Source organism: Alligator mississippiensis, chromosome 5, assembly GCF_030867095.1.
Source record: "Alligator mississippiensis isolate rAllMis1 chromosome 5, rAllMis1, whole genome shotgun sequence".
Taxonomy (NCBI): Eukaryota; Metazoa; Chordata; order Crocodylia; family Alligatoridae; genus Alligator; species Alligator mississippiensis.
The window spans coordinates 94,110,427-94,132,010 of NC_081828.1; the positions used below are offsets into that span (position 1 = coordinate 94,110,427).

Sequence of the window (21,584 nt, forward strand, 5' to 3'; positions counted from 1 at the left end):
AAGTGTATTGCTCATCACATTTCAAGAAAATTGTGACCTGACTTATTAACTCAAACAGGTCAAGCTGGTCAAGCAGAAGTGTATGTGGTACCATTACGTCCTCCAGGTGATATATTCCCGGACAATAATTGAAATCTAAAACAAAAGAGGCAGTGCTGGACAAATAGAAATCAGGCAAAGCACATATAAACTGTCAATTCCACAGAAGTTGCTTTTTTCTATATCAATACATAATATTGAACAGCTGTCTGGAACAGCCTGCCACCGGAGGTGGTTCAAACGCCTACATTGAACACCTTCAAGAGCAAACTGGATGCTTATCTTGCTGGGATCCTATGACCCCAGCTGACTTCCTGACCTTTGGGCAGGGGGCTGGACTCGATGATCTTCCGAGGTCCCTTCCAGCCCTAATGTCTATGAAATCTATGAAATCTATAATGGAGTAAAATATCATGAATACTCCTTCCTAGCATCCACCAAATGAGCTGCTGTGACTACTTATTCAGAGTAACCATATAAAATATTTAGTTCACAAATAAAGAATAACCTAGTTTCCATGGATACTCTGATCAAAAAGCACAATGAATAATGCATTTCTCAGAATCTAATAAATGGTTACTGTGGTAACTTTTGTTTCAATTTCCATTAGAAAATACTATAAAAAATTAAAATGGGTTTTAAACTTTTTAAAATTAAATATTGAAGCTTGCTCTTGTTTAGGACTTGGAATTATTGCCTTTGGCTTTTTATTCCATTTTGTATTTTAATAATTCCAGAGGAAGACATCAAAACGTGTATGAAATATCAAATGTGCTTTTAACGATCATTTGCAAGGGGGGGGAAAAAATAGACAAGGTTTTAAAAATGTAAGGGAAACACTGATCTGCAAGTCACTTATTCAGCTACTTCTAGAAACCATGTAATGCAGAGACTGTAGTGTGGGTAGGACTGTGAATTGCTCAGTTTAATTATGGCAGACATGTTCCTTTGATCAATATGTTAACACAAATCAGGGATTCTTGAAAAAATAAATTACAATTTCCCCCCTGTCAATTTTAAGATTTTTGAATAAAAGGGTTAATTTCACCCTTGTTTTCATTTTTGAAAACCCTAGGATTATCTATATATACATGACAGTAAAATTTGTCCCTCAGATATCAATACTGTTCTAATCCATTATGCTGGCAGTTCAGCAAGCTTGTACAGTTACTGATCTTTATCAACTCACCTTGGCCATGTGGTCTAATTTAGAATGGCAAATTTAGGACACAGAGTGGTTAGGTGTATTTGTATTACTGTCCAAGAAAGAAATCACATACAAGATAGATATGGAAATGTAAAGGCCCAAATTAGATAATAAAAATTAATCCAGCTTGTGGACACGATGCTTCAGCAGCATTCGGTGTCAGGGGCCACCTTCTGCAGGCACTCCCCTCCATGCTGCTGTAGGGACGAACACCAGCTCTGGGCACTTTCCCTGTGCAACTGGGGAGATAGGCAGTGGTGGTAGCAGAGTCTTGGTGCCCACTCATCCCTCTGACGTGGGATGGGTCATTCCAATCCTCATCTGGAAAAAAGTAGTCTATCCCTGCCTTATATACTCAAAACTACCACTGCAGTCAGCAGGCATTTTAGGTACCCAGGGAAAGCATGGCCCAATTTTATTTACTTTGCTTGTATGTATTGACCAGGCAAGAAAAGTTAATGTCTGAATATTTGGTCTTTAAATACATTTTTATATTTTTTAATTCTAGTTAAGAGCATAAGAAGCGCCATGTACTGGATCACGCTATAAGTCCATCTTGCTCAATATCTTGTGTCACAGTGGCAGTGAGTAGATGCTGAAAAGGAGTGACCAAGATTTTTCCCTTTCCTCTCCCACTTGCAGCCTTCAGCATTTAAAGTCCAGCTGAACACTGGATAGTGATAGCAGAGAAAAAAAAAAAATTAAACCAAATTAAAAGGAAATTTAAATTCCGTAATGGCCCCCTCTGCCTTTCCCCAAGGGCAATCAGAGGAACAGGGGAGAGAGACTAAGACTGTTGTGGAGGACTGAGTACAACTGAACAATAATTTCTTTGCAGGTGAGTTAGAATCATAGAAAGTTAGGGTTGGAAGGGACCTCAGGAGGTCATCTAGTCCAACCCCCTGCTCAAAGCAGAACACTCCCCAACTACATCATCCCAGCCAAAGCTTTGTCTAGCCGGGTTTTGAAAACCTCCAAGGATGCAGCTTCCACCACCTCTCTGGTTAACCTGTTCCAGTATTTTACTATCCTCCTAGTGAGAAAATTCTTCCTAATATCTAACCTAAACTTCCCTTGCTGCAACTTGAAACTGTTGCTCCTTGTTTTATCATCTGCCACCATTGAGAATAGTCTAGCTCCATCCTCTTCGAACCCATCTTCAGGTAGTTGAAGGCTGCTATTAAGTCCCCTCTTCTATAGACTAAATAAATCTAGTTCCCTCAATCTTTCCTCATTATCTTGTGTGCCCCAGCCACCTCAGCATTTTTGTTGCCCTCTGCTGGAGTCTCTCCAATTTGTCCACATCCTTTCTGTAGTGGAGGGCCCAACACTGAACACACTGATGGCTCATATTCAGCTTATTGTCCACTGTACCCCCAGGTCCTTTTCTGCAGAGCTGCTGCCCAGCCAGTCAGCCCCCAGCCTGTACTGGGTTCATGGGATTGTTCTTTCCTAAGTGCAGGACTTTGCACTTGTCCTTGTTGAGCCTCATGAGATTTCTTTTGGTCCAATCCTCCAATTTGTCTAGGTGTCTCTGAATCCTAACCCTACCCTCCAGCGTATCTACTATTCCCCTCATATTCGTGTCATCTGCGAACTTGCTGAGGGTGCACTCTATGCCATTTTCCAGGTCGTTGATGAAGACATCGAACAATACCGGCCCCAGGACTGATCCCTGGAGCACTCCACTTGATACTGGCTGCCAGCTGAACATCGAGCCATTGATCAGTACTCTCTGAACCCGATTCTACAGCCAGTTTTCTACCCACAGTACATTCATCCAGCCCATACTTCCTTAGCTGGCCTGTGAGAATGTTGTGGGAGACATTATCAAAATCCTTGCTTAAATCAAGGTACACCACATTACTGGATTACAGTAATTACTGGACTACAATTAAGAGCAGCTCAAGCAAAGGGCCTCACCTTCCACTGAGAGGTCTGGCAAAGGCATATGGCCACAGTTCAGGGTCTGTTCCTTCCATTAGGCACTAACGTCTCACTGAGCAATACTGAAAGTACAAAGGGCAACACTGGCAACAGGGTGCAACAAAGCCGTCTCATTTAATGCAAATTCCAGTACTGTAGCCCTCTTCCATCCCCCAGCTTAAATGTCACAATATTTGTCCAATAAAATGAAACAATGTAATGTGTAGCCAGAGGCCAACACCAGCCCAGGCTCAGAGGCTAGTCTCTACTCATGTAGCTGTGCTTGTTTTCTGGAGATTTTATTATGGCCACATACGATCTGTGTCAGAAAGGATCACTCAAGTAAGTATATCACTTTGTGCAAGTCACTGAAAGTGTAGTCAAAGAAACAAATGGGTGGGCGTAGGGGGAGAAGGAGGACACTCTCGCCTTTTAGTTCAGTGCTCTGGTAGCTCAGTGGTTAGGGCACATGCCCAGAGAGAAGAACAGTACTGTAGCCCCCTTCCATCCCCCAACTTAGAGGGCAGGATTCAGCCTGTGGTCCTTCATTAAATATTCTTGAATAAAATCTTCTTCCCTCACCTGTCCTGTCTAAATGGGGTTGCTGTTGTGGATCCTGGCTCTCCACCAGCTTCTTCCATCTCCTTCTGTCATGTCCGTCTCCACTATATCTCTCTAGCTCATCTTCAGTCTACCTCTTCCCCTTCTCCTTCATAGTGCCATTCTGATTTCTTTTACCATGTATTCTTCCAGACTCCTTTGAACACACCCATACCATGCCGGTCTTCTCTCTTGTACTTTCTTTGATGCCTCCACTATCATCATCAATCCTCTGATGTAAGTATTCCTTACTTTATCCATCTCCACCACTCCACACATCCATTGGAGCATTCTCATCTCTGTCAAGTTCAATGTCCTTTCTTGAGTTTTCTTCAGGGGTCATGTCTCTGCACAGTACAATAGCACTGGACTCGCATGTCTTGTAGACTCTCCCCTTCAGCTTCACTGATACTCTCCTGTCGCACAATATTCCTGCTGCCAATTTCCAGCGTGTCCACCCTGGTGTTATTCAATGGTTCAACTCCTCATCTAACTCTGCTTTCTGCTGAATGGCTGACCCCAGATACTTGAACTGGTTAACTTGTCAAACATGTTTCTCATCAATTATCACATTTCCAAGATCAGGTACCACAGAGATATCACAGTGCATATATTCCATTTTGGACTGACAAATCTTCATTCCTCTCCCTCTAGCACTTCCCTCATGACCACAAACACGAATGGGTTCAAAGCTGACCCTTGATATACACTCACCTTCACCTCAAAATTCTTTGCCTCTTCTGAACTGCTCATTTTCATTGTACATTTCCAATACATGCCCTTGATGGTTCTGATATATTCCTCCAACACCTCCTTAACTCTCAGACACTCCCCTATTTCCTCCCTTAGTCTTTATCCAGGTCAATAAAAACAAAATGGATATCTTTACATCCTTCCCTGTATTTCTCTAAAATGTCTTACCGTAAAAAACGGATGCATGATACTTTATCCTGGCATGAATCTGTACTGGTCTTCTCCAATGACCATTTCAGTCCTTAACTGATTCTTCACCATTCTTTCCCACACTTCCAAAGTGTGAGACATCAGTTTGACTCCATGATATTTGCCATAATCCTAGACCATAGCATTACATTTATGCTTGAATATTAGCACCAACACACTCCCTCTCCATTCATTTGGCATTTTCTCTGTTGCGAATATTGCTTTAAACAGCTTCCACAGAATATCAATTCCTCTTCCCCCAAAACTTTCCAAACTTCTACTGGTATATCATTCTTAATTTTGTTCAGTGCTCTTTTCACCTCCATTCTGCTGATGTCAGGCGTCATGCTTTGGTTTTCTGTGGCACAACAAGTTCTTGCTTGTGAACTTCTTGGGTTCTCTTTGTTCATCGTATCTTCAAAATAGTTCTTCCACCTGTCCTTAATCTCTTTGTTCATCAACAGTCTCCCGTATTCATCATTGATTGTTTTCATGTGTCACATCCCTTTTCAATCTCTCTTTTAATTTAGTAAACCTGTACACTTCCTTCTGTTCCTTTTTTGTTTCTAGCCTTTGGTACATATTGTCCATTGCAAAATTTTTGGCTTTAGCAACGGTCTTCTTTGCCCTCTTCCCCTCTACTTTGCCTGCTTCAAAGTCCAGAGGGTCCCCTGTATGTTTCCATTTCTTACATTTCTCCTTCTTTTCTCTTACTGCTTCCTGGACCTCTTCATTCCACCAGCATGCTTTCTTCTGTCAGGCATCTTTCCCAATGACACTCCACAGATTTCTTTTCCTGCTTTCCTAATCTCATCTGCTGCCTCTTGCCACCAACTTTCATGGTCTTCTATTTCTTCAGTCTGTATTTCTTCCAACACTCTTGCTCTGAAGATCTCTCATTTCCTTGTCCTGCCATAGCCTCCACCGCTTAATTTTCTGAACTCCTTGATATTTAATATGCTTCACTCCTTTCACCCTCATGTGCATGACTACCATTCTATGTTGCGTGGTAACTTCCTCTCCTGGGATCACCTTGCAGTTTTTCACTTCTTTCCAATCCCATTTTCTCACTAGCAAATAATCCACTTGAGTTTCTCTACCACTCCTGTGATCAAATGTTCTTTTCGTTTCTGAAGAATGTATTTGAAACTGCGAGTCCATAAGATACTGAAAAATCTACTATCCTTTGCCCCTCCAGACAGATCTCTGAATCCATGTCCCCTATGGATCCTCTCACAGCCATCTCTGCTTCACTCATTGTGTGCATTGAGGTTTCCCCCCACAATGACTGCTTCAGTGTCTGGCACCTGTTGCGTTACCTCATCCACCTTTTCCCAGAAGTTCTCCCCTACTGGACTCCCTACGTATGGGGCATACATGCTCATCATACTCATCAGTTGGCCTCCGCTGTACAGTTTCAGTCTCATAACCCTGTTGTTCTTCTGTTCAACTTCCAAAAATTTGTCCTTCAGTTGCTTGCACAGATGATCCTGACTCCATTTCTTCTCCCATCTCCACCCCTGTAAGAGTTTAAATCCTCCTCCAATCTCTGTTTCCTGCACACACACAATATGTACTTTCCTCCTTTCCAACAAGTCTGCCACTTCTCCCCGTCATATTCCCCACACTGAGTGTCACAGCTCTCAAATCCTTTCTTTGCACTAGTTTCTTTTGCCACATCAGTCCTTGGTGTGGTAGCCCTTGCCCATTTCCCACAGAATCCAGGTGTTGATCCTGTGCATTCCCTACAGGATATGCCTTAACTAGGTTTGTTCCTTGGATCTGCATCATGATTTGGCAGAGGTTTCTACAGCTGGATGCCCTTCCTGGCACTAACCCTCCCCCTTTATCTGGGGTTGGGACCAGCATTGGATGGATACAATAGCTCATCCATGGCAGTTATCCCTGGATAAAATTGAGACCTGAAAAGGCCTGAAAGTGTCTACCACCTCTCCAAACTATACAATTGGTCCAATAAAAAACCCTTGCTTCTTAGTTAAATTGGACAGAGCAGTGGAATGGCTTTTCCTGTATTGGGACCAAACCTAGAATCCTTCCAGGGTAGCATTCATCTCCCTGAGCCTCCAACTTGTTCCATCTTTGGCCCTAGAGGGCTAGGTTTAAGAGGGAGGATAGAGGGTACTTGAGGAATACATAGCCTGTGGCCTTATTAGAATACATTCCTGAGAAGGGAAGCAGGCAGCACAGGTTCAAACCATTTCTTGATAAAGGTGGTCCAGAATCTTTATTTCCTGCTTACTGGGCAAGCACACTTACGACTAGAATCTGGAGCTAAAATGAGTGTTGTCCTCTTTGCCATGGTAGTGTTCTAACTATGCCTTGGGGTACTTGCACTGAGCTACACACCTACCTGGCAATCCTATTCCATCACAATATATGCAGCCATAGTTGAGCTTTTTGAGCATGTTCAATAGAGAACTGCAGGTGGAATGATAAACCCCACATAAATGACAGTTTTTGTCACTTAAGCAGCTATATTCAGACACATAAAAAACACTTAGATATGTAAAGGTGAAACAGGATTCAGCCTTCAGTGGCTCTATATTTTAAAAGTTATTATATGCTTTTATATATGCACACACATATACATACACACAGCTGCTGCTGTTATGATTCAGTGGTAGAATCCTTGTCTGCCATGTGAGAGACCTGGGTTTGATTTCTGGACACGCATATAGCTACAGCCATCAAGGTACCAGATGTCCGGACTTGATTTGGCCTTTGGATACTGTCTCAATAGTCTAAAGAGGGGATGGAAGGTCTGGACAGCCTCCACTCCTGTCTAGGCACATGTATTGAAGGTCCTGGCGACTCTCATTCATACATATACCATGATCCAGAAGGATTGATGGTTGCCTATTATACATATATCATATACACACATACTTTTATACAATTAAATATATATTTTAGACATCTTAACTCTTTTTTAAACTTATATATTTTTAACTGGAATGTTTAAACACATTCAGGGAAGAATAACTTACCAGCCTTATTTGTACTTTGTTTTTTGTTTGGGAATGTTAAACAATACACATACAAAAAAGAAATCTCTTCATGAGTCACTTGAAGGCAACCATGGGTAGGATGCATGGAACACAATACCATATAACCATTTCAGTAGTTTAGACAGGAACAGCTGGATTTTTAAAATAACCCAGCTTCAGTTTGAGTACCTAAATAAAGCAGTCAGGTATTCAAAAGTGTTCAGTATTCAGCAGATTTCAAAGCTTTCAGCTTGAACTGTTGTGTACTGATAAGTTTGAAACTCTAGTCACTTTACTGTAAGTGACTAGATCACATTTGCTTAGAGCAAACTAAGACTAAGTGTAGCCAACTAAGTTTGCAGGGTGAATTTAAATTCATCCTGGATTCTCTGACTCATTTAATCATAATATTTGGATTAGAACTCCATAGGACAGACTGAAATGTGTGCTTCTGCTCTAGCCCTACGTTTTCCAAGATCAGAAATAGCACTTTTACACGTGCTTGGCAGGGCAATTACCACACTCCAGCAGGCTAATTAAGTCTGCTCTAACATGTGCTCCTGTGCATTGGAGCAGCTTCTGTGGTCATGTGTAGGCACTCAAAAAGATCAAATCTACTTAAAGGATCTCAAAGTGCTTTACGAACATGGAATGTCACAAAGTGCCTGCAAGTTACAATATCAAAGCTAATTAATATTGTAATTCTCATGGTATTTGGAATCTGTTTATGCAACATAGCTGTACTGTATAGAGATATCCAAACTAGCTAGACATGAGTTAGCATCGCTGTTGCAAGCAACGTAGCCCCATTAGCATAGAAACCTATATTAGCCAGGTGGAATACTGTGCTGAAGTGACTATTAATGCTCTCATTACCAAAACTAGCTTATTTAGCTAGCCAAGGTGCTGCATGGTACTGCATGTGCAGACATCCCCTCAACCAGCTGTCCTCTTTGTTTCCACTTGCTAAATCACAGTAGAAGTAGCTGAATATACATTACATGGACTATTAATAGGTATTTAAGAACTGCCACAGGCAGATTATGCAGTTGGGACTAAGAAAGCATGAGATAAACTTTCTATTCAAATGCAGCATATTCTGAAGAAGTTTGCCCCTGGTTATCACATTTAAGTGAGTTAATTATGGCAGAGAGGTTATAGAATGATTGACAGCCAAGTGAATTCATCCATCCTGACTTCCTTTCCTCTGTCCTATTTATCACACACTCTCCTTTTTAAGCAAAACTATATTGGCGAGAAAACCACAAAAAGGGTAAGGCTTATGCATCTGAGACACATTTTTAATTACTTGGGAAAACTTAGAGACAGCTGTGTGAGAAGGAAGTAGGAGAAGATCCAGAGGGAGTGCAGTGGCATGGCTGCACCCCGTTTCAGGCTGACCATGCTGCTGGAGCCTCTGGGTACTTCAAAAAAGTCCTGAAAGCAGAAGAGAATCCTCCCTTCCCCTCTGTCCTCAGAAACACATCCCCTCCATTATCCTTTCCCCACTTCCCTCCCTGCAGCACCTTTCCCTGCTGTTCCTGGGACAGGGAAAAGCTGATGTTACTCCTCCAGCTGCACTTAGCTGGGAACAGTGACAGTGAGAGCAGAGATGGGTGGAAGTTTGAGTTCCCACTCCCTGCACCTGTTCCTAGGGGACTGGGAATTGTGTAGGAACCCAGCCCCCAGTCCATTGACATCACTGTTACTGTCACTCAGTGCAGCCCCTACATAGCCTAGCTGGAGGGCAGGAAGGCCTTTGAAGTTTGCCCCACCACAGGCACAGCAGAGAAAGCAGTAGGGATAGGCAGAGGAGCATTGGGGAGGGGGGGGGGGAGGAGAGGAAGGGACATGCCTTTGAGCATGGAGAGGAAAGGAGGGTGCAGGGAAAATTCTTACCTTCTTTAAAAAAAGTCCCCAGTGGTTCCTGCAGTCTCATCCGCCCTGTCCACATTGCTGGGTTGTGAGGGAGGCTAGAAGAGAGGGTACAACCACCCCTGCAGATTCTGTGGCTTCTCCCCCACCCCCTTTGCCAAATCCTGGATCCACCCCAGCAGGAAATATTAAAGTTATGAAAGGAAGAGAACGCACAGTATAGAAAAGGAGGGCCCAATCATAATCTTTCCTTGCTTTGCAGCAATTCCCTTTTCCACATTAGTACTGGAAAACTGCGTATGACTCTGGGCAGCCCAGCTCTGCTTTTCAGCAGCATGCACTGCCCATACATGTGCTGCTCCGTTTTTTTCCCCATGGGGGAAAAAAAAAACCAGTAGCGCGTGCACAGGCAGCATGCCTTTGCAATGCAGAGAACACCTGACTGTGTGGTTATGTGGCATTGCAGACGTGTTTGCGGCGCCACATACTACATGGCCACGCTCATTTGGATGTGCCCACAGAATCCAAATCCAAAAAGGCTACAGTAAAGATGTTCAGGAGCCTTCAGATCATTAACCTACTGCTGATGCTCTGAAACCCAGAGATGAAAAACTCCAGAGTTGTAGCAGAGGCCATCTCCAAAACATCCCCATGCTCCCTGGTTCAGAGCATGCAAAGTAGAAAAAAGTAAGTGGTGCTTATTTTTTAGTCACAGCCATCCAACCTGCATGGAGCACAGACATATTTGGTGTATATTTTAACTACTTAAGGAACCAATTACTAGAATATTTAAAGAGGAAAAAAATTCATACCATTGATAAATAATATTTAAAAGAGCTTCAAAGAAGATTTTGCTTTTAGACATCATAGAAGTTAAGCACCTTGGATTTGGAAAACTGTTTATAACTCTTCTTCCCTTATCTGTCTTCCCTTTAATATGCTCTGTATCAGCTGAAAAGTGTTAAATTCCCAGAATTTCCATAAAGCTATATGCAGTACAAATTTTGCTGAAAACTCTGTCTTATGTAACTGGTTTAATCTGCTTGCTATATGTAAAGAATTTCCCAACATAGATTATCTTTGGTCTAAAATAACTCTTCTATTATTGGCATTAGACTCTCCATATTTCAGACTGTTACATATTTCAGTTTGTTTTATCTTTCTGTAATAAAGGACTGTTTTTAGCACCCAATTTTATTTGGACAAAACATTCTACATTTACTCTGAAAACCATGGAGAATTCTGCAAAAGCATGAAGACTATCTGTCCAATGATATGTGAATTACAGGTCATAAACAAATTGTCCTGAACTGAAATCATAACTTTTAACAAACATTTATTTGCATTCCTGTTACAAACAGCTTGTTACAACCTTTTCAACCTTTCTAAATAGTTTAATTGCCTTAAAAATACATTTCTTTATGTGTAATAGAAATGGGATTGCCTATTATATGGACACTATAAAATGTATTACGTCCTTCTTGAGCCACTTCCATACATTTAAGCACTCTGATTTCACAAATAATACAATGTTTAAGTATGTTGCTTGCCATTTATTTAGAAACCAGAACTAAATATATGATTACATATATTTGAAATGAAAAATTAAATCCTGGCATCATTGAAGGCAACAGCAAGACTCCCCTTAGTTTCAATAGGGATATAATTTTGACCAATGTTTTTTGGTTATGAATTAGTAACAGATCCATCCTTATAACTGTGTCTAACCAACTTTCATGATAAGCTAATTTAATTTGCACTGAATTTGCAATATATTTTAATTCTTAAAAGACTATCCAGGCAGGTATCTTTCCAATAATATTCTTACAATTTTCAGTTTGAGGTTAAGAAATAGATAATGTCCTGTGGGTGCATTCTGAAAGAAATAATCACATTTATATTCCAGTGGAATAAAAAAATATTTTTTCGTAGGAAACTTCTTAATAAAACAAATTAAAAATTATGCCCATCTTTTAGCAACATTTCCTCAGACAGACTCAACATATGTATATGTGAAATTTGTTGGATAAGCCCTAGTTCAAACAGACATAAGAGCAAGATTCACATATTGAAAATGTACAGTATATTCCAGCTTTCATAGTGCCATCTTTACTGTTAATATACACTACTTTTTCAAAAAAATATAAAATTTTTTCTTAACATTCAAGAATAGAGAAATCTGGCATTAAATAGAATTTTGCTGACCCAGTCAAAACTTCAAGTCGGACAAAAATATTATTAAGATTTTAAGGCTCAAAGTGCAGACCGCATCCATTGCTCACATTAACATCATTTGCTCTACTGAACTGCTCCTGTAGTTCAAAAGTATGATTTAGTTTTCTAAAGAATTTGCTGATTAAGTCTTCTCCCTACAAAAGTGCTACTGATCAGCAAGTTCTTATACAGCAGGTATAGTTTTGCAGGACTCTTAAAAAAAAGTCCTACATCTGGTCCAAGCACGGTTTTTTTTAATAGTGTAGCTTTTCAGTAAGGAATGTGTCCCCCCCTCCCTTAAACAGCTACACAGAACAATCCCTAATGTAAACATTGTTATACCTGTACAGCATAGCTACCAAGCATCATCCGTTATGGGAATATGCTATACCAGTATAACCGTGTACACATTAAGGGGTTGTATTTCTTGAATTATATTGGAATGGTATTTGTGTGCAACCAAGTCCTTCCAGCAAGTTAAAACAATGGCAACAAAGCAGTACTAGTCTAGTGGTACATTTGATGATAAAATCTTCAATGTTGTATGCTAAATCTACATTAAACCAGACTTAAATATAACTGAGGTAGCTATGACCTATGCACTTTAACATTTGCTGAAGTGAAGTGCCAAACCAAATGCATCTGTGGTATAAACCTATAAGCTAAACACAAGGGATACATTTTGCTACAATGGTTAGATACCTGCAATGAAACAAACATTAGCTTATAAATATAGACACTTGTTTCATAAGCCATCTCAAGCTTTACTCTTCTTGATGCTCTCTAAGTGTTCATATTTGTTACATCCCTGAAGGTGCAACTTTCACTTGTCCTGCGTGGGAGTTGATTCGGGCTGGAATGCGTCTGAAATGCAATTCAAAAGATGAGAGCACAAGTGACAACTTCTGTCATTTTAAAAAGGTATGGCCAAATGCTATAACATTTCCCTTTCCCAAAATCAAAAAGTAGTCACAAACTCCAATTCTAGTAGCTGACCAGGAAGAAAGACAATACTTCATATAAAGTCTGCAGTGTACAAGCCAAGCACACATGCTTTGTAATGCTTCTTTTGCTTGTTACTTGTATTTAGCATGGTAGATAGCTGTTAAAGTACTAGCAAATAAAGCTCATGTTAAGTGAGTAGCACATGGAGACTAAGACCCTCATTAAGCCGGTTGGACTGGTCAGTGTGGACTGCCCCCAGTACTTATGCAGAAATTCACTGAAGTCGATGGCTAGTGGAGAGATGTAGCAGTAGATTAATCATTCTAGCCCAATTTTACCAAGACTGACCATAAAAGAACACACAGAACCCCAGCAGAAGTGAACTCTTGTTTCTTCTAGGCATATATACTCCCTATCTGGGCTTCTCAAATTGTGATATTGCCTCAGAATCACATCTGCTGTGCTGTACCTGAAGCCTTTCATATTGTTAAAGAAAGGACAAGATGTGTAATTTCATTCAAATGTAAATTTTCAATTCGTTAGCAGAAGTCACTTTTCTCTGCATTAATTGCAGAGCTCTATCTTTGTAACGCTTGACTCTCCTATATACAAAGTTGAGTGGGATCACTACTTCTGCTAACTGCAGTTAACCAACAAAGAGGTTGGGCACAAGATAACAAATAATGATGTAAGATAAGATGGGGCAAGGAGTGTGGTAAAGGAGGGAATGATGGACAGAAAAAGGAAACAAAGAAAGAGCAAATACAAAATGCAAAAGTACAATTTATAATCCTAACCATGGTACCTTATATAATTTCCATATTGATTACTGTATGGAATACCAAACTGGAAAGCAATATGTATATGAATCATACTGTGCATACAACAGCTTGGTTTCCCTTTCTAATTAATCTTGGAAAATTTTAAAAAGGTTATATTTCATGTGGGAGATATAATTTATAGCAATCAAGGGATCCCCACATCCTATGCTCTTTTAAATGTTTCTTTCCACGTTTGATATTCAGATTAATATTTTTGATGACAATAACTGTGTAATGTGAATTAAGAAGTGGGTGACATGACTGGAGACAATATCAACTCTCATGAAAAGTGGCAAAATAAGAACTCCTCTTGCTCACTGTCTCTCTCTGCTTCATTGAACACATGACACCTAACAAGCTGACTAGTTAGTTTAGGGTCAACTGGGGTCTCTCTGATATGCCATGGAACTTCAAAATCTCAGTATTTTCTGGCATCTTGAACAACACTAGTCAGTGTGACAGATGTTCACAGAGTCCCTTCAATTTTTTATGTTAGGTTTTTTGAAGGACTGCTGCCATTTAAACATGATGTAGCCGTTGCCAAGAGCACACTGCAAATGTGCATGGATATAATAGGTGATGGTGTCATGTCTGAAATTATGAATTATAGCCTTCTCAAACCTGAGCCTTGTTGTGAAGGGGGAAAAGATGTACTCCTGCAATAGTACTGACTGGAAGCAGTAAGCCTTTGAAAGGGTTCATGACCAGCCAGTGTGAAGAGGATAAGGCTAAACTACACATTTGGGGCTAGTCAACACTTTTAGCAGTACTAGTGGACACCTCTCCTTTGCACAGAGTATATCTGAACCTGCGCAGATGTGATGTGCATACAAGGGCGATAATGAGATAAGAAGCAAGCATGATCTCATTCTAACAACATGTAGAAAAAAAATTCAGGATACTATATAAAACTTACAGAATGTTCATCTTTTTACATATTATGCCTGTCCTTCCTTTCTCTCTCTCATTTGGTTGATTTTTCAATTCTATTTGAAGTTATATAAAAAAAAAAAATTGAAAAAAGGAAATCAACACAATTAGCTATTACCCTGTATTTCTTGCATCACTGTGAAGCAATATTTAGCTGCACGTACTTTGAGTCAGAAATGGTTGGGTCAAGCTACCTTATTTAAGATTCAAAACGACGGTTTTTTAAAAGTACAGAAGAGCAAGCATATTCTAATCTGATTCAGTTTATGCACTTGCCCTTTGTTTCTTGAGGTTCTCTCTGCTGGACTCACGCAGAAGTCTGCCTTTAACAATTAATTTGAAAGTCCAAGAATCCTGAAATCCTTAGCATTACCTCCCAAAAATTTTGGGAAAAAAATATTAATGCACAAAATGTAAGATAGAATCAAAAGTAAAAGTTATCGAAAAATTGACCATCAACTTGTTAGGAAAAGTTCACTTTAGGCTTCTTGGTTGATTAACGAGGTCTTTAATTCTCAGGATAATTGTGGGTTCTGCATGTATAAGCATAGGGGGTGCATACATGTGAGTTTGAAGAGTTGCTTCTCAGGCTGGGCACGTATTTCAGATCCAGACTAAAATTAATGTAATAGTAAAAGCATAAGAACTAAGTCTTGGTAGCAATATCAAGACCATGCTACACATATTTTTAGATTTGGCTGTTAGGAATAACATATTTGTGATCAAGAATAAAGGCGAATATTAAAAAACCCATAAACATTTATTAATAAAAGTTAATGATGTAAAATAATTAAGATCCATAAATGAAATAAACATCATTAGATACATAAATGAATAAATATAGAGCAAAAGCTCTGTTATCCAATGGGAATGGGGGATGCCAGTTAATCAAATATGCTGGTTAATAAAAAATGCACCATCTGGTGCACTCCCTGGCGTCACTGTGCCGGGGGACAGGGAGTGGGGCCCCACGCAGTCTGCTTTGCCCCACACAGGCTGCTTTGCTCTGGGTTGTGGGCCAAGGAAATGAAGGAGAAGAACTCTGCTCGCGGCAGTGAAACCAGAAATGGGACTTCTGGTTTCACTTTTGCTGTGTCCCTCGGATGTCGATTAGTGGAGCTTTCCGTTTGATAAAGTGCCAGATAACACAGCTTTTGCTGTATAAACAAAAATAAACATAAATATCTTTGAAACAGAAGTATTAAATACTCAGATTTAAGATATGGCAATTCCTTAGTCCCTTCAAGTATCAGTAAACCTGAAAAGTTTGTATGCTCCTAAAGTATATGGAGAAGTCACACAAGTGGGAGGCATTAGAGATTACTTGCAAAGGGCTAGCAAAATACTTAGAAATATTGCTAACTCTTAAAGGGAAAAAAAACAGGTTATATAACGGAAATGAAATATAAAAATCTGAGACTCTAGAACTACATCATTTTTGTGTTTAATATTAATTATGTTAAAAACAAGATATATACAAGTTGCTAGGAATAATCCTGGCTGGTAGCTTGAGATAACTGATAAATTAAGAACAAAAATAGTTGCAAAATGCGATACCTTCAGCTTGCCCGTTATTTTTTGGTGTTTGCTGACTCTTTTTCTCCCCTTCACCATGTTGCTGAATCTGGTCATTGCTGTAACCATTACTGATCAGTTTACTGAAGTTTACTGGTTCACCGTTTTTCTGAACAGGCCTGCAAGAGCACACACATTACGGGGGAGAAAAAAAGAAATCAAATAAACCTTAAGAAGGGACGAATAGCAAACTTCTTAACTTACAAAAAGTATTCTCTTTTCCTAAGATTTATGTTATACTATTTATTTTTCAAGTGCTTAAATAGCATAATATTAATTTAATATGAATTTTAGAAAATATTCTAACATTTGAATAAATGTTCAGATAACAAATAACATTTTTTTTATCATCACCACAGAGAAAATGCAGCAGTCTTCTGTCATGCAAAACTCAATTAATAGGGATTTTGACTGACAAGGTTACAAACATTTTGCTCCAAAACAGCAAGGTAAACAGTTACATGAAAGATAAAATTAATAGCTATCAGTGCATATGCCATGTTGCCATTACAATATACATCATAGCTATATCTAATATAGTGAACATAGACTCTTAAGACATGATCTTGCAACCTTGGATGCAAATAATTTTCTGTAAGCAATGCCTCCCATTTCAAAGAGACTACATATGTGTAACATTTGAAGGACTTGGGCTTTAGAATAGTTGGGGAAATGAGATAAAGTGACAAGGTAGTTCATGTCACGAATGAAAAATTTAATCAAATACAAGTCACATTAAAAAACCTAAGATTCCTAAGTAATATTAACTCTATGGCTAGATCTATACAGCACACTTCACTTTCCCTGATAAACTTCCTGCTTACCTTACAGCTCACTACTCTAAGTGGACTGAAATAGTTAAGGAGCTCCTGGAGGACCTGGATGGGTACAAGTCAGCAGGCCCAGATGACCTCCATCCACGGCTGCTGGAAGAGTTGGCCAGTGTCATAGCTGAGCCACTGGCACAGCTGTTCAAGTACTCGTGGTGCTCCAGCCAGGTCCCTGAGGACTGGAGAAGGGCTAATGTGGTGCCCATTTTCAAGAAAGGGAGAAGGGATGAGCTGGGTAACTTTAGACCAGTCAGTCTTACCTCTATTCCTGGAAAAATGCTAGAGAAAATAATCAAAGAACACATTTGTGCAGGCCCAGCAGGGGAAACGATGCTGAGGGGAAACCAGCACGGGTTTGTCACAGGTAAATCCTGCCTGACAAACCTTGTAGCCTTCTATGACCAGGTCACACGCTGCCTGGACGTGGGAGCCGAGGCTGATGTCATCTTCCTGGACTTCAGGAAAGCCTTTGACACAGTTTTGCACCCTATCCTCACTGGGAAGCTAGCAGACTGTGGAGTGGACGCCTACACGGTCAGCTGGGTGGCCAACTGGCTTAGGGACAGCACCCAGAGAGTGGTGGTGGATGGTTCCTTCTCGGCCTAGAGGGAGGTGGGCAGTGAGGTCCCGCAGGGTTCGGGCCTCGGACCGATATTATTTAGTATCTTCATCAGCAATTTGGACGAGGATGTGGAGAGCACCCTCTCCAAGTTCTCTGATGATACCAAGTTATGGGACAAAGTTAGTACACCGGACGGCATGGAGCAGATTCAGGCTGACCTGGACAGGTTGGATCAATGGGCACAGAAAAATAGGATGCAATTTAATAAAGATAAATGTAAGGTACTCCACCTGGGAAGGAGGAACCCCCAGCACACCTATAGGTTGGGGAGTGTCCTTCTCAGCAGCTCAGAGACAAAGAGGGATCTTGGAGTCACAGTTGACTCCAAGATGAACATGAGTTGGCAGTGTAACGAGGCCATCAACAAGGCCAATCGCACCTTGTCATGCATTAGCAAGTGGATGACTAATAGAACAAAGGAGGTGATGCTCCCCCTCTATGCGGCCTGGTCAGGCTGCAGTTGGAGTACTGTGTCCAGTTTTGGGCGCCACACTTCAAGAGGTACTTAAGGGAATCTCAAGAGGGTCCAGAGGAGGGCCACTCACATGATTAGTGGCCTTCATGATAGACCCTATGGAGGGAGATTGAGAGACCTGAATCTCTTCAGCCTTCACAAGAGACGGCTGAGGGGAGATCTTGTGGCCACCTATAAATTTATTAGGGGAGGTCAACGGGGAATAGGGGAAGCGCTGTTTACTAAGGCACCCCAGGGAGTGACTAGGAATAACGGGTGTAAACTAGTTGAGTGGATTTAGGTTAGATATTAGGAAGAAATTTTTCATAGTGAGTGTGGCCAGGATCTGGAATGGGCTTCCAAGAGGTGCTATCACCTAGCTTGGAGGTCTTCAAGAGGAGGCTAGATAGTCACCTGGCTGGGGTCATCTGACCTCGGTCCTCTTTCCTGCCAGGGGCAGAGGGTCGTACACGATGATCCATTGTGGTCCCTTCCAACTCTACAATCTATGAACTCCTCTGACATCAGAACCAATCAACTTGGAACTTTGGGTGGGTGACAATGCCTATTAGCCCGCCCTCAAACTAACCAACCCACATACACAAAAATGGAAAAATGCTTCCAGTTTAGAAAGCAACCTGCCTGGAGAAACCCCCCATGGTTGCCGATGCCACAATGTTGCGTAGTAAGTTTACTGTATGGACATATTCATGCACTGCAGGAATATAACATTTTCTATTCCTTTTTTTTTTGTGCATTTAAATAGAAATTTTTTAATGAATGAATTTACACTATTTAGGAACATTCTATAAAACTACTATCTGGGTACATACATCTACACGAGACATTTACTGTGGAGTAGACTAATTAGCTCTGCAGTAAATGTTGCACATGTGCCCCTATTAGGCTGCAGTAAACAAACTGATTCATGGTTTATATTTTGTATTAATATACTGAGCACCAAAATAAGCACAATTAAAGTGCTTTAAAAAAAAAAAAACAACAATAAAAATACTGTGTGTTCGGTGAAATAGAATACTTATTATTCTGGAAACCTAAACATTTTGAATATTCATGCTTATATTTACAAACGTAAGGTCATTTAATACTGTATTTCTAAATTCAGAACCACATGTTTAAGTTATTTATAAAACTATTCAAACACATTCATATAGCAAATGTAGTTCCATGGCAAGTCACAGAAGTGAGTGATACACCACAAATACTACCACAGATGCAAGCCATGCTCCCAATAAAACACTCATACAGTGAGTCAAGTTACTCATATGCATTAATGTTTGCAGGATCAGGAGCTTAGTGACTACTGTGTTTGTACTACTTACATAGGTGGAAAGTAAAGCCTATTTCCTTCATGGAATTCCTTATTTGTAGGAACATTCTGCATTCTGTTGGGGTACTTAGGTTTTATAGCAGGAAGCTTTACCTGTGTTAGAGAGAGATTAATTTAATGCAAATAGTTATGGTTAAAAATATATATAATTGGGGGATATCACAGGATTACTTTTGTGGCCTTGGATGTCTTCAGTATCTGCATTCTCCAAGGTACCAACAGTAATTATAGGGAAGTACAGGGAGTACTGACATTTATGAAAAAATATTATTTCTTTTTACTTTCATATCTTTGGGTATATTAACAATTTTTTCAGTATGACACCTCTACAAAATGTGCTGCACCCTGGGCAACTGGTGCCTCCCGAGTCTGGGGAGGGAGACGGGTCCCCCAGTGGCCAGCCAGCGACCGGGGGAGGAGGGATGGTCCCCCATGCCCTCCCTACGTGTCACCCATGCGCTGAGCTATAAACACTACTGACACCACAGGAGCTGTAGTGGATTTCAAAACTAAGCTGCAAAATTTAATTTTAGCAGTTAGAGTCAAATGATAGCTCAGTATATCACATGGAAATGATAAGACAATCTCAGGTAAAATCCTGAAATAAAAAGCAAAGAACCACATCCAAAAAGGGCATCTGGGTGCCTAGCTGCTATTTAGATGCCTGTAGTTTTCCTCCCCACCTTACTTGGCAGGAAGGCAGCAGAGTTACAGGGCTACAGAGCCCTAGGCTGCAGACCCCCATCAGATAAGCTGATTAGCTGACTGCAGGCAGCAGAACTTAGAGGGCTGATGAGGTAATTAACAACCCCAGCACCGAATTAAGGGAAGGCAGCTGCCTGGAAGGGGGAGAGCCAGACTAGAGATAGCCACAGAGCTCCAGGGCTAGAATTGGAACTTCTGGCCCTGATCCCTGGAGAGGAATGAGTTCTGCAGAAAAGCCCATGTGCAACCAAGTGGTTTTTGCATTGTGTTGGTTTTTTTAGGTTACTGTTTAAGGCCAGGAGGAATGGAATTGGTTGAAGGGGTGGAAGGAGGCCATTAGATTCGGGGAGGCACCATAGTTTTGTCTGCCAGACTGCCAAGACCTGTGTGCTGTGAGCAAGTTCTGGAGAGCTCAGTGTACTCAACTGAGGCAGAAAGAGGGAATCGCCTGAGGAAGTCGCTCTGGTGGATTAAAAGCCACCTCCCAAACATCCATTACATCAAGGAGTGGCAGGCAATATAGCAGGCCAGAACCCTGAGAAGCCAGAGTGGGAGTTGGGATCAGTGAGGCACCACTACTGCCTTGGGCACCTGGAGTCTCATTATAGTACCTAAACTCCTACTGAAATTACCTAAATACCTATTGGGAATCTGTCCTAAAGATCCCAAAGATTTCAATACAGAGAGATAGTAAACCTGAGCCGTGTGATTCTAGTCATGCGCAGGGTGGTACCTTACAGATGAAATGGTTTAGTGAGACATAAGCTTTTGTAGGCAACAGCCTACTCCATCAGATGGTAGGTTTTCAGTATTCCTTAGTGTCTGATAAAGTAGGTTTTCAGCTATGAAATTTTGTGCCTCTTTGAACCAATTAGCATATTTTCTCGCATATGAACAACACCTTTTTCTCCAAAACCAGCTGGGGAAAATGATAGTGTGCATTATATGTGAGGAAAAGGCCTCTCCATGGGTCTGAAAATTTGGCGGGGTGGGGGGGAGGGGAGTGTACAGCAGTGGTAGTGTTAACTGCTGTGGCTCCAGGAGCTATGGTAATTAACACTGCCTTCTGCTCCCTCCTTCCCTTGCCCATCACCTAATTTCCAGACCCCTCCTCCCCAACCACATGCCAGACTGGGCTGGCGTGTGGGGCTGGCCCACGACTAGACCTGGTTCACCAGGTCAGTCCCAGCACATAGCCTCAGACCCAGCGTGCGAGTCCAACCTCATGTACTGCCTCCAGAGCTATGTACTGGGTTGGACTCAGCACACTGAATGTGGGATCAGGCATTGGCTTCAAGTGCTGGCACAGCCGAGTCGCAATGGCATGCAGCACCTAACACCACTGTTATATTAATACAAACATTTGAAGACTGAATGATCAAAAAGTGAAACATTGCTAGATAAATTAACTGTACGTTATTTGGCATAAAGGTATATAGTATTAAAGTGCATCCATTTCTTGCAATAGAAATATTTATATTGAATGAACAAAATTGTAAAGTTATAGTAAGTATAAGAAATGGCAACTGGATTGAAACCA

General features: G+C 40.9%; 1 protein-coding gene across 4 annotated transcripts in view; it reads right to left on the reverse strand.

Annotated features, from left to right (window-relative positions):
• C5H7orf57 (chromosome 5 C7orf57 homolog) overlaps positions 1 to 21,584 on the reverse strand; it is a 51,128-nt gene that overhangs the window by 3,734 nt on the left and 25,810 nt on the right. The window contains exons 5-8 of one of the 4 annotated variants that reach the window (XM_019483884.2): positions 19,332 to 19,432; positions 16,065 to 16,201; positions 14,494 to 14,563; positions 10,917 to 12,675 (exon numbers count right to left, since the gene is read on the reverse strand). In XM_019483884.2, coding sequence (XP_019339429.1) covers positions 12,612 to 12,675; positions 14,494 to 14,563; positions 16,065 to 16,201; positions 19,332 to 19,432 — 372 coding nt within the window. In that variant the 3' untranslated portion in view covers positions 10,917 to 12,611. Of the gene's footprint in view, positions 1 to 10,916; positions 12,676 to 14,493; positions 14,564 to 15,248; positions 15,665 to 16,064; positions 16,202 to 19,331; positions 19,433 to 21,584 lie in introns of those variants that run through there. The other 3 variants (XM_019483886.2, XM_019483885.2, XM_059728596.1) reach the window with 3 other exon arrangements.